General features: G+C 41.4%; 1 protein-coding gene across 1 annotated transcript in view; it reads left to right on the top strand.

The window, feature by feature from the left end:
- MRPS6 (mitochondrial ribosomal protein S6) overlaps positions 1-3,011 on the top strand; it is a 49,515-nt gene extending 46,504 nt beyond the window's left edge. Inside the window, exon 3 of the mRNA XM_026077648.1 lies at positions 2,378-3,011. Coding sequence (XP_025933433.1) covers positions 2,378-2,558 — 181 coding nt within the window. The 3' untranslated portion in view covers positions 2,559-3,011. The remainder of the gene's footprint in view (positions 1-2,377) is intronic.
- The last annotated feature ends 9,759 nt before the right edge of the window (positions 3,012-12,770 follow it).

The following is a 12,770-nucleotide window of genomic DNA, read 5'->3' as shown; positions in this document are numbered from 1 at the left end:
CATTAAGCCCAGTCACGTTCCCTGTTGAAGCCTTTGAGGATTTGCACGGAGGACTAAGCAGACCATAGCACCTCCAAGCCTTTCCTGAGGCGAGTTATTCCCGTAACTCTCAATAGTCTTATTGCAGTCGAAGGAGCAGCACCTTAGCTGACATGAACTGGCACTGGTCCCTTGGCTTCGGTGACGCTCTGCCACGGCCTGCACCAGCTGGGCATCTGTGCTGGAGGACTGGTTGCTTCAGTACAGGCTGCAGGGAGATTTTTTGCTTTCAGGCCTTGCACATATGAGAATTCATTGCTTCAATATGGTCCTTCTGAAAAAGACTTCAGAGCTGAATTGTGGCTTTTAACATAGGTGCCTGCACAAGAATTTCAGAATCGGGATGGCTGGCTACAGAAAAGCTTCTTTGCAGTGTTTTCCATGTGTGAGTCCCATCCCTGTGCAGCAATCCAGCACACGCTGCTTGAGTCATTTCTGATCTGGTGGCTCTCCTCTGTGTGTAATACTTTTGATGTTACTTAGTATAACTCACTTAGTTGGATGAGAATTAACTCTGTACATGGTGAGCAGCATGAAAAACATGCATTTTTGTTGTTGGTGACCCAATCTCCTGTATTTCCTCTTCTGACCCCTGTTCAGCTTCTGATCTTGGAACTTACCATCCAAGATTACTATTACAAACTGGACTGTAAGGTGTGATGTTCACGGTATATTTGGCTTAATATAAACCTGTACATCTTGTAGAACAAAATCCTGTGCTTAGGTAGAGTTTTTAAATCAAACTGGGATGCTTGATCCTGTTTGGGTACAAGTGATTGAGGAGTGGGTTTCTTTGCAAATGTAACACGACTTCATTTGAGGGATGTCACTTCTATGTTATGCTGACACTTCCATTAAACATGGGGAGGTGTGTTGGCATGGGCTTAGGAGAAAAGGGCAGCTTTAGTAAGAGGATTCATAAAGATTAAAAAGAAATGGCTAAACAGGAAGCTCCGAAGTACTGCTGGTCTTAGAAACAAGGTGAGCGGTTAGTTCTCTTTAACAGGATTTCTGAGAAACAGTTATGGCATCTTTGTATTATACTGTAGTTAGTGGCATGCCAAATGCAGATTGATTGATCAAAAAGTTTTCTTGATTGCAGTTGGATTGAAAATGCTAGTTCATTCACAGAATTGCAAGGGAGCAGGGATAGACAATGGCATGGCTTACTCATTTTCTACATGAACATAATGGCTGGCAGTTGGCCACCCAGAACTTGCAGGAACAGTAAACATTATGTTGCAAATGAATTGAAGGTATATCTCATATTAAGATATGGGATCTGAATTCACATATCTGAGAGTAAGCCAGTGTGTAGTGTATAGTCATGGTCCCTAGTCTGAAATGGGGCGGTTCTATTGCTCATGAGCTACAGTAGGCCTTATTGCTTGCTCACGTGTGCTGCAGTTTTGAAAACCTCTTGTAAAATTAAAATAGAGCTCATGAGCAAGGCGTAGTTCTTCAACAAAGGAATTTACTACAGACGTAACCGCAGTGACCTCATATTAACAGGGAGCAACACTCTATTTGCTCTATGTATGCTTTTCTCTTTATAGCTGTCAAAGATAAGTAGGTCGTGGACACTAAGTGCTTACCTGGAGCAGCGCTTTTTGCACATGCTGTGCAAGTAAGACCCTTTCACTCCTGCCAAGGTCAGCAAGACAGTATGCTCTTCAAGTGCCAACCGCGCAAGCTGGCATTTCCTCCATGCAGCTTCAGCTCCTGCCTGCAGTTTGAAAATTTAAGCCATGTTCACATTGGAGATGTGCCTAATTTGGCCTAAGTCCATCTCCTTGTTTCTTCTGCTGTGTGTGTGTGTGTGAATATCCATTCAGCTCTGGAGCAGAATTTCAAAAGAAGAAATGTGCCTATATATATATATATTAAAAAAAAACTTGATGTTTCACACTGACACCTGTTTCTGGCTCCATCCTCCAAATGTGACATGGCGAAGTTCCCCCCCCAAAAGAGGCAGTAAATCCAAAGAAGGAGAATGCATGTTGTAACTGAAGTGAATGTGCCACCTTACTTTTTTAAACTGTTCAAATCAAGGTGTGTAAATGAATGGAGCAGGTAAAAGGAGAGTAAGCTGTCTTTCACCTCTTTGTGTAAGCAACGCTGTACAAAAAAGAAAAGTTCTGGCTGAGCATGCTTCAGCTGAACTACTCATGTTTAAAATCAGAATAATACTGAGCTTTTCTTCAAAAACAGTTCAGATACTAAAATTTAAGAAATAATTAGAAAGTTTCATTTAAGAAATCCCACAGAACCGTGATTTGGATTAAAGTTTTTGCAGTGCAGGTCTTTTGTTTTATTGTGTGTATGTTTCTCATTGCAGGTATTTTTTGGTAGACTTTGAGGGCCCACCTTCGATTGTATCAACCATGATGGATCATTTAGGACGTGATATTGACGTAATTAGACGTACTTTTTTAAAGCATCCAGTATCAAAGACAGAAGAATGCAGTGGCATAATCCCAGTCAACTATGAAGATAAACTAATTGCCAAGAAGAAATGAATATTCCAAATAACATGTTCAAAACTTAAAAAAAAATTTTAGCCTTGCTTTGGGATACAATTGTGATAACTAATGTTCATGAAAAATAATCAGTTTTACCATGTGATGTGTGTGGTATAGTACATTATCTTAAGTTACTGTAACATTTGGTTTTTTTTGTTTGTTTAAAATAATTTGAATAGACTTTATCTGCATGCTTTTCTTGATATTTGACAACTCTGGAAATTGATTTGCTTTTTTTTCTTAAAGCATTACATCGATAATGAAGATTTATCCATCATCAGAAGGCTAAAAATAGCTTTCTTTCCCAAAGAAAGCTTACTTCAGAATATGTATATTTACATAAGAGATTAAAAAGTCTGCAGTGTAAATATAGCAGTATAATATGTGATTTGTTTGAGGGGTTTTTGCCTTTTTTTGAAAAAGATAATAAAAGTGTGATTAAAAATAAAACTTGACTCATTTTTAAGACCAGAAAAGATACAAGGAAAAAATAACTTATACTGAGAAAAGACATGTCAAACTTCTTTTTTTAAGGTAATCACAGAACTCTGGTGAAAGTACAGGTAAAATATTCTCTATAGAAAAGCCTAGAAATTTCCAGGTGGCAGGTTAAGAGAATAACCATGCTTCTGTATGAACAGAAGAATAAAAGATACTTTGTTTTACCATGAACTAGACCCAGGTGGACATTTTTGACTGAGAAAAATGTCAGGAAAAGGTTTTGCAGATATTCTGACTTTCTTTTGCTCTTGTAACAACAGAAGAAACAGGAGTGCGTGAATGATATTACTAATTTTGTACAATCTCCTGCAGGTCTGACATAAATTCAACAGTGTTGAGAGGATCCCCATGTTTCCCCCGTGTTACTGAAGGAATGCACCTGCCATCTCTGCCACCAAAGGAGAGCATGTGCGTGTAGTAGTTTTTGTAGAAAAATAGGTTGACATTGATATGTTGTTATACAAAGAGGATGTTTTTTACCTGAATGATATTCATCTGGAAATCTCCTTCTCTGGCATTACGGGTTGCCAAAGGGAGGACAAGTCTAGAAACCAGCGTCACATTCCCAGAGAGCTTTGACAGGCCTCGTTGGTGTGACTGCTCTCTAGCATGCCTGTTTGATGATGAGGTTGTCTGCTGTCTTTCTTGGAGGTAGGTGGGTCTTTTTTTCAGGAGTGCTGCCTTTTTTTCTTAGATACAGAAATTTGATGGGGCAAAACAAAACTAGCTTTTCCCGAGTTTCTTCTTTTCCTAAAGGAAATGGTGAATTACACAGAAAAATGAAATAGGAAATTTTCTTTCTCCATGTCTTTATTCAGAAGACATGAATGTGTGTGTTTGTTTTAACTTTTTATGTTTTTAAATCTGCTTTTCTTTTAAGAGCAGGACTGTCACGTTTTGTCCCTTCTTTTCTGGAAAAGTATGTGGAAGACTAGAGAGAATGCACTACGTGTTTACTGAAGCCTCATCTATGTTAGGTCCTTTCTGTAGTTACTGCCAATTCTGTTCATTTGGTTGGTGTGTGCACTAGTGCCAGCTCCAGGCAGAGCTTTTCTTGCCCAGGATTTTTGCTTGTAGGACAGACCTTCCTTCCATACAGGTGTGAGCTCAGCCAGGAGGGAGCTGTAGGTTTGTAAGTCTGTGTCATGGGTTTGGATCCTTGAGCTGCCCTTTTTGATGGGTTGCTGAAAACTCATATTTACAGTGCAGAAGGCATGAGCTTACAAATAGGGAAGCATGGGAATGTATTAATGTGGTTTTACTCAAAAATTTCTCAGAAGCTTTTCTTCAATAGAATGTGAACAAAAAGCCTATAGTTTAAAGTTTCACCAAAAATCCCATCCTCCTTCAGGGTTTCAGGCTCTTGTGATACCATGCTTCCGCTGTTTTTATCACCGACACATTCACACAACAAAGACAAACCACTGATGTTCCTTATGTAAAACAAGGCGGATTCTCCTTTGTATCACCAAATGTGCAAACTATTCAAAGCTATTCAGCTTTTTTTTTTTTTTTTCCTCTGGCTTAGGAGACCAAAAATGGTACAGATTTTGTTACTCTAGTATTTCATTCTTTAAAAAAAATTACTATCACATGTAGCTTAAACCCCTTTGCTTCTGGGTAGGACTTCGGGGCCTGTATTTCATTTGAATAGAAAGGAGAATATATAAGCTTTGAACTTTAGAAAATGAAGATGTCAGCAGAGGCTATAAACATGTAAATGTATGTTTATTCAATTCCCTTTTCTAGAATATAGGATAGTAATAAATCTTGCATTTAGTGTGTTCTAATTTCTAGCTTGAGGCCTGCGTTCAGTAGGAAAACTACGTGCCCATTAGAGATGGGCTTAATGTTAAATATATGACATTATTTGTTGCAAATTAGGATCTCAGGTCCGTCCGACTTTCATGCCTCTCTCTTCTGTGGGGCTCCTTTGTGATCTTGACAGAAGATCATGGATTTCAAGAGCAAAAAGACGTGGAGTCCTGAGTCCAATTCATCTAAAGAGTGGTTCTGCTGTAGTGAATCTCTTGCAGCCTCACTTTGTGCTGAAGAAACATAGCAGTGCCAGCTCTGAGAGAAAGCTGGCCCCAACAGGCCACAAAACAAGGCATAAGGAGATGGTGCCAGTCCTGTTTTCACGTATTCTGAAGTACTGAACATAGAAAGGGGGATGATTAAAAATCTTTTTTGCCTTTGGGATAGAAATACTGACCACTGAAACCAATGGCCACAAGCAAAGAAACATTTGGAGGACTTGTGCATGGTTACATAAGCACTCATACTTTCTCAGCAGCAGGATTTATTTATAAAAGGTCTGCTGAATAGCTGGCTCACAACTATATGTACTATTTTCTTCATAATTGATAGTTTCTAACATGAACATATTTTTTTTTAATAGGGGGTAGAGTGGTGGGGGGGATAAGAGAGGAGTCTTGGGTTACAATTTGTTTAGCCCAGTCAGCCACCCAGCCCAGTAGTTAGCTATTTCAGGAAACTAATATATAACAGTATGCACATTCTCTTTCAATAACTATAAACTTTGGAATGGGTATTGGACTATATCAGAAGATTTGAGCCATTCTGGTTTTGAGCAAACAGTCTGCATTGTGCCATGGAGGAAAGTTAGCTAGTAACTATGCCCTGAATGGTCATAGATGCCCCCTACAGAGAAAGGGAAATTTTTGCTTTCAGGTGTGTTTGGGGTCCAGTTTGCCTTTTTGATAGTTGACAGTTGATTTGTCAAATAGCTAAAATGTCAGACTCCACTGGCATTCCTAAAACCCTAAATAATTTGAATACCTGTACTTTAAGATACATTTAGAAACTGGTATTGAAGCTCTTCTACTCTTCCTTAGATTATATTCCCAAACATGCAAGAGAAGTATTTTATATTTTATACTCCTATATAGTCCAATTTGTTTTGCTTGCTTTAGGATTGTGGAGATACTCTGACGAGGATGAGTATTAAAATAATAGTTGGCAGTTCCCCTTGCTCAGGATCATTTTCTGTTCTCTGTCTTAACTTCAGGAAACACATGAGCACAAGTGGTTTTATGGTGAAGATCCTGGGTATGTCTTCAATCACTCCTTTTTCTTCCTCTCACACTTGACTGAATCTTGCACTCTGGAGGTTTCTTCACTAGGCTGAGGGCACTGCACTGTCGAAGCACTTAGCACTCTGCAAAGCACTCGATGCAGCCACTGATGTGACCCTTGGAAGTTTGTGCATGCAGTGATTTGCTCTCACGGAGCCAGAGTCAGTGCATCTTGGGTACTTGAATAGTCTGTTAGAATCCCATTTTTTGACAGTGTGAACTTAAAGACCTTCAAGATCCTCAGTGTCAGCAGAATATTTTTATCACTGTAAATGTTTTAATGAGACTGTCTGAAAACCATCTTTTAGCTTGACTTCTGCTTAGGAGCAAAGTGTTGGAGCTTCAGGCTATGCTGGGTACAACACACAGAGTTGCAGACCCTTTATATGGCTTTGAAAATCTCCCAAAGAATTACTAGAAAGGTAACAGTTGTAATGACTCATGGTCTTTTACTGTTTAAACTAGGTTTTGATCACTGAGACCCATCACCTGCCACTTATGAGATCTGCTCCTGTTTAGTAAGTTACTACTCTATTGTGAAGGAAAACTTCAAAACTTAAAGCAATCCTGCTAGAGTACTGTGTCATAGAAATTTTCCCAAGACTTCATGTTCTTTCACATTTTCTTTCTTCTCAGAGCGGTTCTTAGGCTTTGTTCAACACTGCCAGTATCTCCAGCATAAACATTCAAGAATGATGAGGCAACCCGCCCTCCCCCCCCCAAGATCCTTGAACTCATGGAGTATAATCCTTGGCTTAAAAATTATGAGTAGTCTTCAAAATGTGAGGTTCTTTTTATTGGCCTTCTAGATTTTTGAGCTTTTATGATTCACTTTTTTCAAACTTTGTTGCGGTCATGATTTTCATATAGCATCTGACTGAAGAGCTTTCAGAAAAATACAGCTATAGCAAATGATATTCTTGAAAAATTCATTAGGACTGGTGCTATATCCCTACACCCACTGAAATAGAATATGGGAAATTAAAAAGGGAATCATCATTTTCTCCTTTCCTAGAATTCTGAGGCTCAGATAGCCTAACAGTGAGAGTTGATGTGAAGCCAAAACATGCATTTTCCCAACTGCTGCATGAAGGGAAGACTGAAAATGTGTTACTCTGTGGTCTATCTAAAGTGTCGGTTTCTTAGTGCTGCTTCAACAGACCTTTAAAAACACACAGGCTGCAGCTGGTGGACTACCTTAGGCTAATGCTGCTCCTCTTTGAAAAGCTATTTGTGCAACATTGTGGAGGAGTGGGAGAGTCACCACTTACTGAATGCTGGTTAAGAGGGGGAGTGATGCACTGACAGATTTCAGTTTTGGAGTATTCAAGGTTGCCTTCTAAAAGCATTTTTAAGGGGAAGTAATATTCACTGTAAACCTAGGAGAGTTTTCATTCCTGTTATTTTTGTATTGTGCTTAGGCTGCCAAGTGAGCCTTGTTTGGAGAGTGGTAACTTTCACGTAGAAAATCTGGCTTATTAAAGTCTTTGACATGTTTATGTTGGGCATAGTTTTGAGGGATATTTGTTCCACTGAATCAATAAGAGGCCTCTCACTGACTTCTATAGGAACAGATGCATCATGACAGTATGATTTACTGTCTTCCAAGAGAAATCTTGTAGCCACCTTAGCAAGGTTTGCAGAGATCTTCTGAACTTTCGTTGAGGAGGATTTACATGACTTTTCAGAGCAGGGGCTAGTTGATGTACTTTGGAGAATGTCTAGCATATGCAGGGCTCTCACAGAGCTGGCGGTGGTCAGGAGGTAAGTTTAGCTTAATTTTCTGCTGAGGCCTGATGTGAACATTACATAGGGAGAAAAAAGACTTTAATTTTGAGTCTCCCTTTGTAATTCACCTGAAAAGCAGCAGCGGGGTGAGGCAGGCTGAGGAAGGCTTAGCTGCTTATTTAGTTTTCTCTCAGGCCATCTGCTCTGCTGTTTTTTGTATGTGACAGGTAGAATGGAAATGTCATATATATTCTGTACTGTCTGTATGCATTTGTGCCTGAGAGATATATGACTGAGGAAAATGTAAAGAGCAGGATGTTTATTATCTTATTAATGCATGGGCATCATTCCCATTCTCTCACTCAGTGGGTGGGAATGTCGTGAAAGAAATACACTCACTCCTTAAATGTCAAGGAGGTAGGCACCTTAGAAATGCTATGATTGATAGCACTGGAGAGGAGGGGGTGAATGGGGTTGAATATCTCATTCAATTGTAAGTGACTGAAGCCGTGGTAATAACGGACCATGCTGGGTGAAAAGTGTGATGGAGGAGGGCGGCAAAGGAGTAAAGGGTCTGCGTGGAGAAGCTGAAGGGATCCACACGAAGTGCAGGCCACAGAGACTTGGAGGAATGTTGGGGGAGAAACCAAAGCGCATCCCTCCCTCTGCCCCGATAGCAATCTGTGTGTTTGCACAGAGGAGTGCTGGAAACAGCTGGTGGGTATGGGTCTGTGCCCAGCTTGCTCAAAGTGTAGACACAAGACTTGTGCTGTGTCAGCATGCTGGAGGAGAATCAAACCAAAATTGTTTGATCCTCCAACTTGCTAACTATGAGGCAGGGTAGGATATTGCAAGTTGTACCAGCCACTGGAAAGTGTAAAGGGTTTGCTTTAGTAATCCCTGTAATCCCCTATAAATAATGCCATCCCCTATATTGATGAAAAAAATTACATAACAATGATACCCAGCCAAAAGGGAAAAAATAAACGAAATGAAAATTCAATCAATGCACTCGTGATGCTGGTCAGATTCATCTGAGCTGCATTAGGAGAGCTTAGGATTTCTGCCAAAGAAAGGACGACTATTATCATGAAGGAAAATCTGTGTAATATTGGGCTGGAAAAGTAGTTTTCAAGAAAGTCCAGACCCAGAAACTTTATTTGTTATGCAGGATGCAGGCTGAGCTAGAAGGTGGGGAACTGATTTGTTGGGTCACGTTCAGCTACTTGTTCATGGGAACTTTCACCCTGAACTTCCTAGTCTGACTCACATCCAGGTCAGTAGTGTTGGCCCTACTTTGATCTGGTGGCTGGTCCATGTGCAGAGAGGTACGTGCTGTCCCTGTGGCCAGTGTGTGGCAAAATCACTGCTGGCTTGGACTGGCATCCTTGTGAAGCTTCACTGAAAAGTGATTTAATGGATCAGGAGATACAGCTGCAAAGGGTTTTCCTCCCCAGGCTGAGTATATTGGCAGAGCTATTGGGAGATATTTGCAATGCTGCTGAAGGAAACTTTATTCTGTGGTTATGGAATTGCAAAAGGACTGTGAATTGCTGATTAATGGGCACAAGATTTGGCTTTAAAATATATGTGCATATTTGTTCAATGCTTAGATGCTCGGGGTTGTCCTGAGATCCTGTATCAGGCTGTGTGCAGGCTGTAGGAGTGGACTGTGGTGGAGCTGACAATAAGGGCCCATTTTACGACCCTTGGAAATGCCATAGGGATTATGGAGTGCATAGAGACGTTGTTAGGAAGAGCTAGTGCTGAGCCTGCCCTTCTCCTTCCTCCTCTGCTGCCTTCGCCACTTCCCCAGGAGCACTCCTCCATCACCTTCTGTTTAAGCATGCCCGGCTGCCCCTGCCCTGCCAGACGGAGACTGCCAGCTCAGCTGCCTGAACTGCTTATGAGAATTAGCCTTAAATGTAGGTAGAAAATCAGAATGAGGTGTGGGCAGGTGGCTTGTGGCAGAGATCGGGGATGTCACAGCTGGTAAATGGGTAGGCCAGAGCCAGAGGTGCTTCATGGATCTTCACATGTGACTCCTTCTCTGTCCCCAAGGAACGAAGGCATCACCTGGGATTGCCCAGCTACTCCAACGTGTGGCAGGTGATGCATTCCTGCATGGAGCCAGCCAGCGCCTGCCTGAGGCAGAGCTGGCACCGGCTGGGTTTGCCCCTCTGCAGGACCCTTGTTTTGCTGCTTAGGATCTGGTGTGTGAAGAAGGCTTGGCTGGGACAGGGAGGATGAGGAGCAACTGCCTTGCACACAACAAAAAGGTGACATGCCACGCTGTGGCTGGAGAGGCTTGCTGGGACCGTCTGGTGCTGCCAGGGCTGTGGCATGGGTGGAGGGCGGCCGCAGGCCAGTGGCAGGCATGGTCTTTGCTGAGGACAAGTAGTGAGTGGGACTCATCTCTGGTGCCAGGGCTTGCTGTGGTGCCTCTGTGCTGGTGCACTGGGTGGGCATGATGCGAGACCTCTGAGGAGACACAGTGTCTGTGGTGGGAGAAGGAGCAGTTTGAGGGTACTGTGTTTTGGCCGGCACTGTGTTATCCTGCGGGTAGGAGGGGTTCAGGCAGCTCTGGGAAAGCCACTTATGAGGTTCCCAGCCCATTGCGTCAACTGAGCTGTTCTCATGGCCTCCCTGCAGACACCCCAAGGCTGAGGCTAGGGGAAGGAAGGGGCGCCAACAAGCAGGCTAGCAAGGCCGTGTAGGCGCAGCCCATCCTCCCATGAAGAAGGCTGCAGAGGGTTTCTCCAAAGCCTTTCTGCATTAGGTGGATGAATCACTATTGAAAAGCGCAGCAGCTCTTCTTGTGTAGGTCTGTGCTTCTCCACAGCCTCCGTTAGCACTGAGTAATCACTTGCAGACAAGTGGTGCCAATGACTGTGAAGATGATCATAAATCATGGCATTATGATCACTCGTGCACGTGACATTCCTCTTGACCTCTGGGAACTCTAAAAACAGCTGTGGTCTAAAATCCCCAGTTAATTGCACTGTGAAAATAAGTTGGTAAGAGCAAGAGCCTCTCTGAGTGTTATTATGATTTGAATTACATGGTCCTTAAATGCTGGCATTTAAAAAAGTACAGTAGTGGTCTTCCTCATGTGAGAATCCACAGAAATGTTGTGCCTTCATTTAATGGTAAATATGGCCAACTCCAGTTGGAGTTGATGATTTTACCAAAAATATTTGCTAAGGTATTTTTGAGGGGATGAAAATTAAGAAGTCCAAAGGGTCAGCAAGGTAACTCATTCCTGGAAACACATGCCCATGCTTTGTTTTATTCTTATGTCATTGGTTTCCCCTTGAATCTGGGGGAGAACGTGTATTTACTTTGCCTTGCACTATTGATTTCACTCTGACTGCTTACTTGCACAAAGCTAAGCACATACCTGAAAATTTGCAGGATCAGCAACTTACTTTGTATCATCCAGGTTCAAAAATCAGAGCTTTCTACAAAGTTCTTCCTAAAGGATTTTTAAGTAATGTTTCTTGAAAAGTAATACTTTTTTTTTTAATCCTGAAGACAAGATGTAGCAGGTCACCTTCATGACAGTTATTTCTTCATTCAGACATCAGAGTTCTTCTCAGATTTGGGTAAAAGTAAAAATCTTGGGAGTTTTCACTGAGAGTTCACCTTTTTTAACTTTGATCTAGCAATAGAGTTATTAAAAAAAGAAAAAGCAACTCTTGGCATAAAGAAGATTCTCTGGGTGGGCCAATTAAGTTTAATGAGTTTTCTCCTTTTTGCTCTGTTTCCCCCTTACTTGAAAATACCTTGTAGAATTTGGTTTAACTCTGGAGTTTCTGGAAAGCCTGCTGGCTTCTCCAGGTTTGCACATTTGTAGGTATGCTTAGGGAAAGATGAAGACTTTTTCTGACTTCAGATAAAAAGATGATATTTGTTTCTGACATCTTTCAAAGTTCTGTCCCTTACTTGCAGGTCAGGCAGAATTTCAGTGGATGTGTCTGGATTATCTTTATTCTTTTGTCCACTTCTTTGTAGGATTTCTATAGTACTTTTTCCATAAACAAGTTCAATTTTATCTTTTAATTTGAGCATCATTGTCAGGAAACAAACCATTTCAAGCAGGATATATCAATCCTCTCGCAGTAGGAAACTCTGCAATTCAGAGGTACTTGCTTTCACTTGACTTTCAAGCTGTTCCAGGTGTCTTTCCATAATTAGATTAATTTTTGCATATTCTTCTCCACTTCTCTCATCTCTTCTTCAGTGCATTCCTGAAACATTTTCTTCTCTTTTCAGTTCTAATTGAGCTCTTCCATCATCTTCCATGGCCAGTGAGCTGTTTGAGGAACTTACTGTCTTAAAACTGCTAAAATGTCCTCTGCAGAGATTATGGAGGAGATCAGGTGAGGTGTACAGCAACTCCTGAAGCATTTATTCAGAGCTGCACTCTCCTGGTTTCATAGAGTCATGCAGTTTAAGGGCCAGAAGGTGCCTTAGATCATTTAGTTTAATCTACTGGTTATCACAGGCTCTGCTTACTGCCATACTCCAGCCTGTTTTGAGTTGGCCCAACAATTCTGGTTTGGCATAGCTTCTCTCCCTGAAAGGCAGGCAATCTTGAAATGAAGATTTCAAGTGAAAGCTAATCCAATCCTCCTCCCCGGAGAGCCTCTTCCACTTGTTAATCACTCTCGCTGTTAAATATAACAGTGTTGTTTCTGCCTAGCTTCCTTCAACCGGCCATCTGTTTGAGAAAGGCAGGTTTCCACTTGTAGGTTTGAGAAACCCATGGATTTAGTTTTTAAAATGCATCTTCTCCTTCTTCCATGGATCTTCGAAAAAGAAAAGAAAGAAGATGAGATCTCCAGTTTCCCACTGAGATAATAAAAACTGGTCTTTCTTA

The sequence above is a fragment of the Apteryx rowi genome, unplaced genomic scaffold, assembly GCF_003343035.1.
Source record: "Apteryx rowi isolate R43461 unplaced genomic scaffold, aptRow1 scaffold_46, whole genome shotgun sequence".
Classification (NCBI taxonomy): Eukaryota; Metazoa; Chordata; class Aves; order Apterygiformes; family Apterygidae; genus Apteryx; species Apteryx rowi.
The sequence above is the reverse complement of the archived record's forward strand: the minus strand, read 5'-3'. Positions and strand labels throughout refer to the sequence as shown.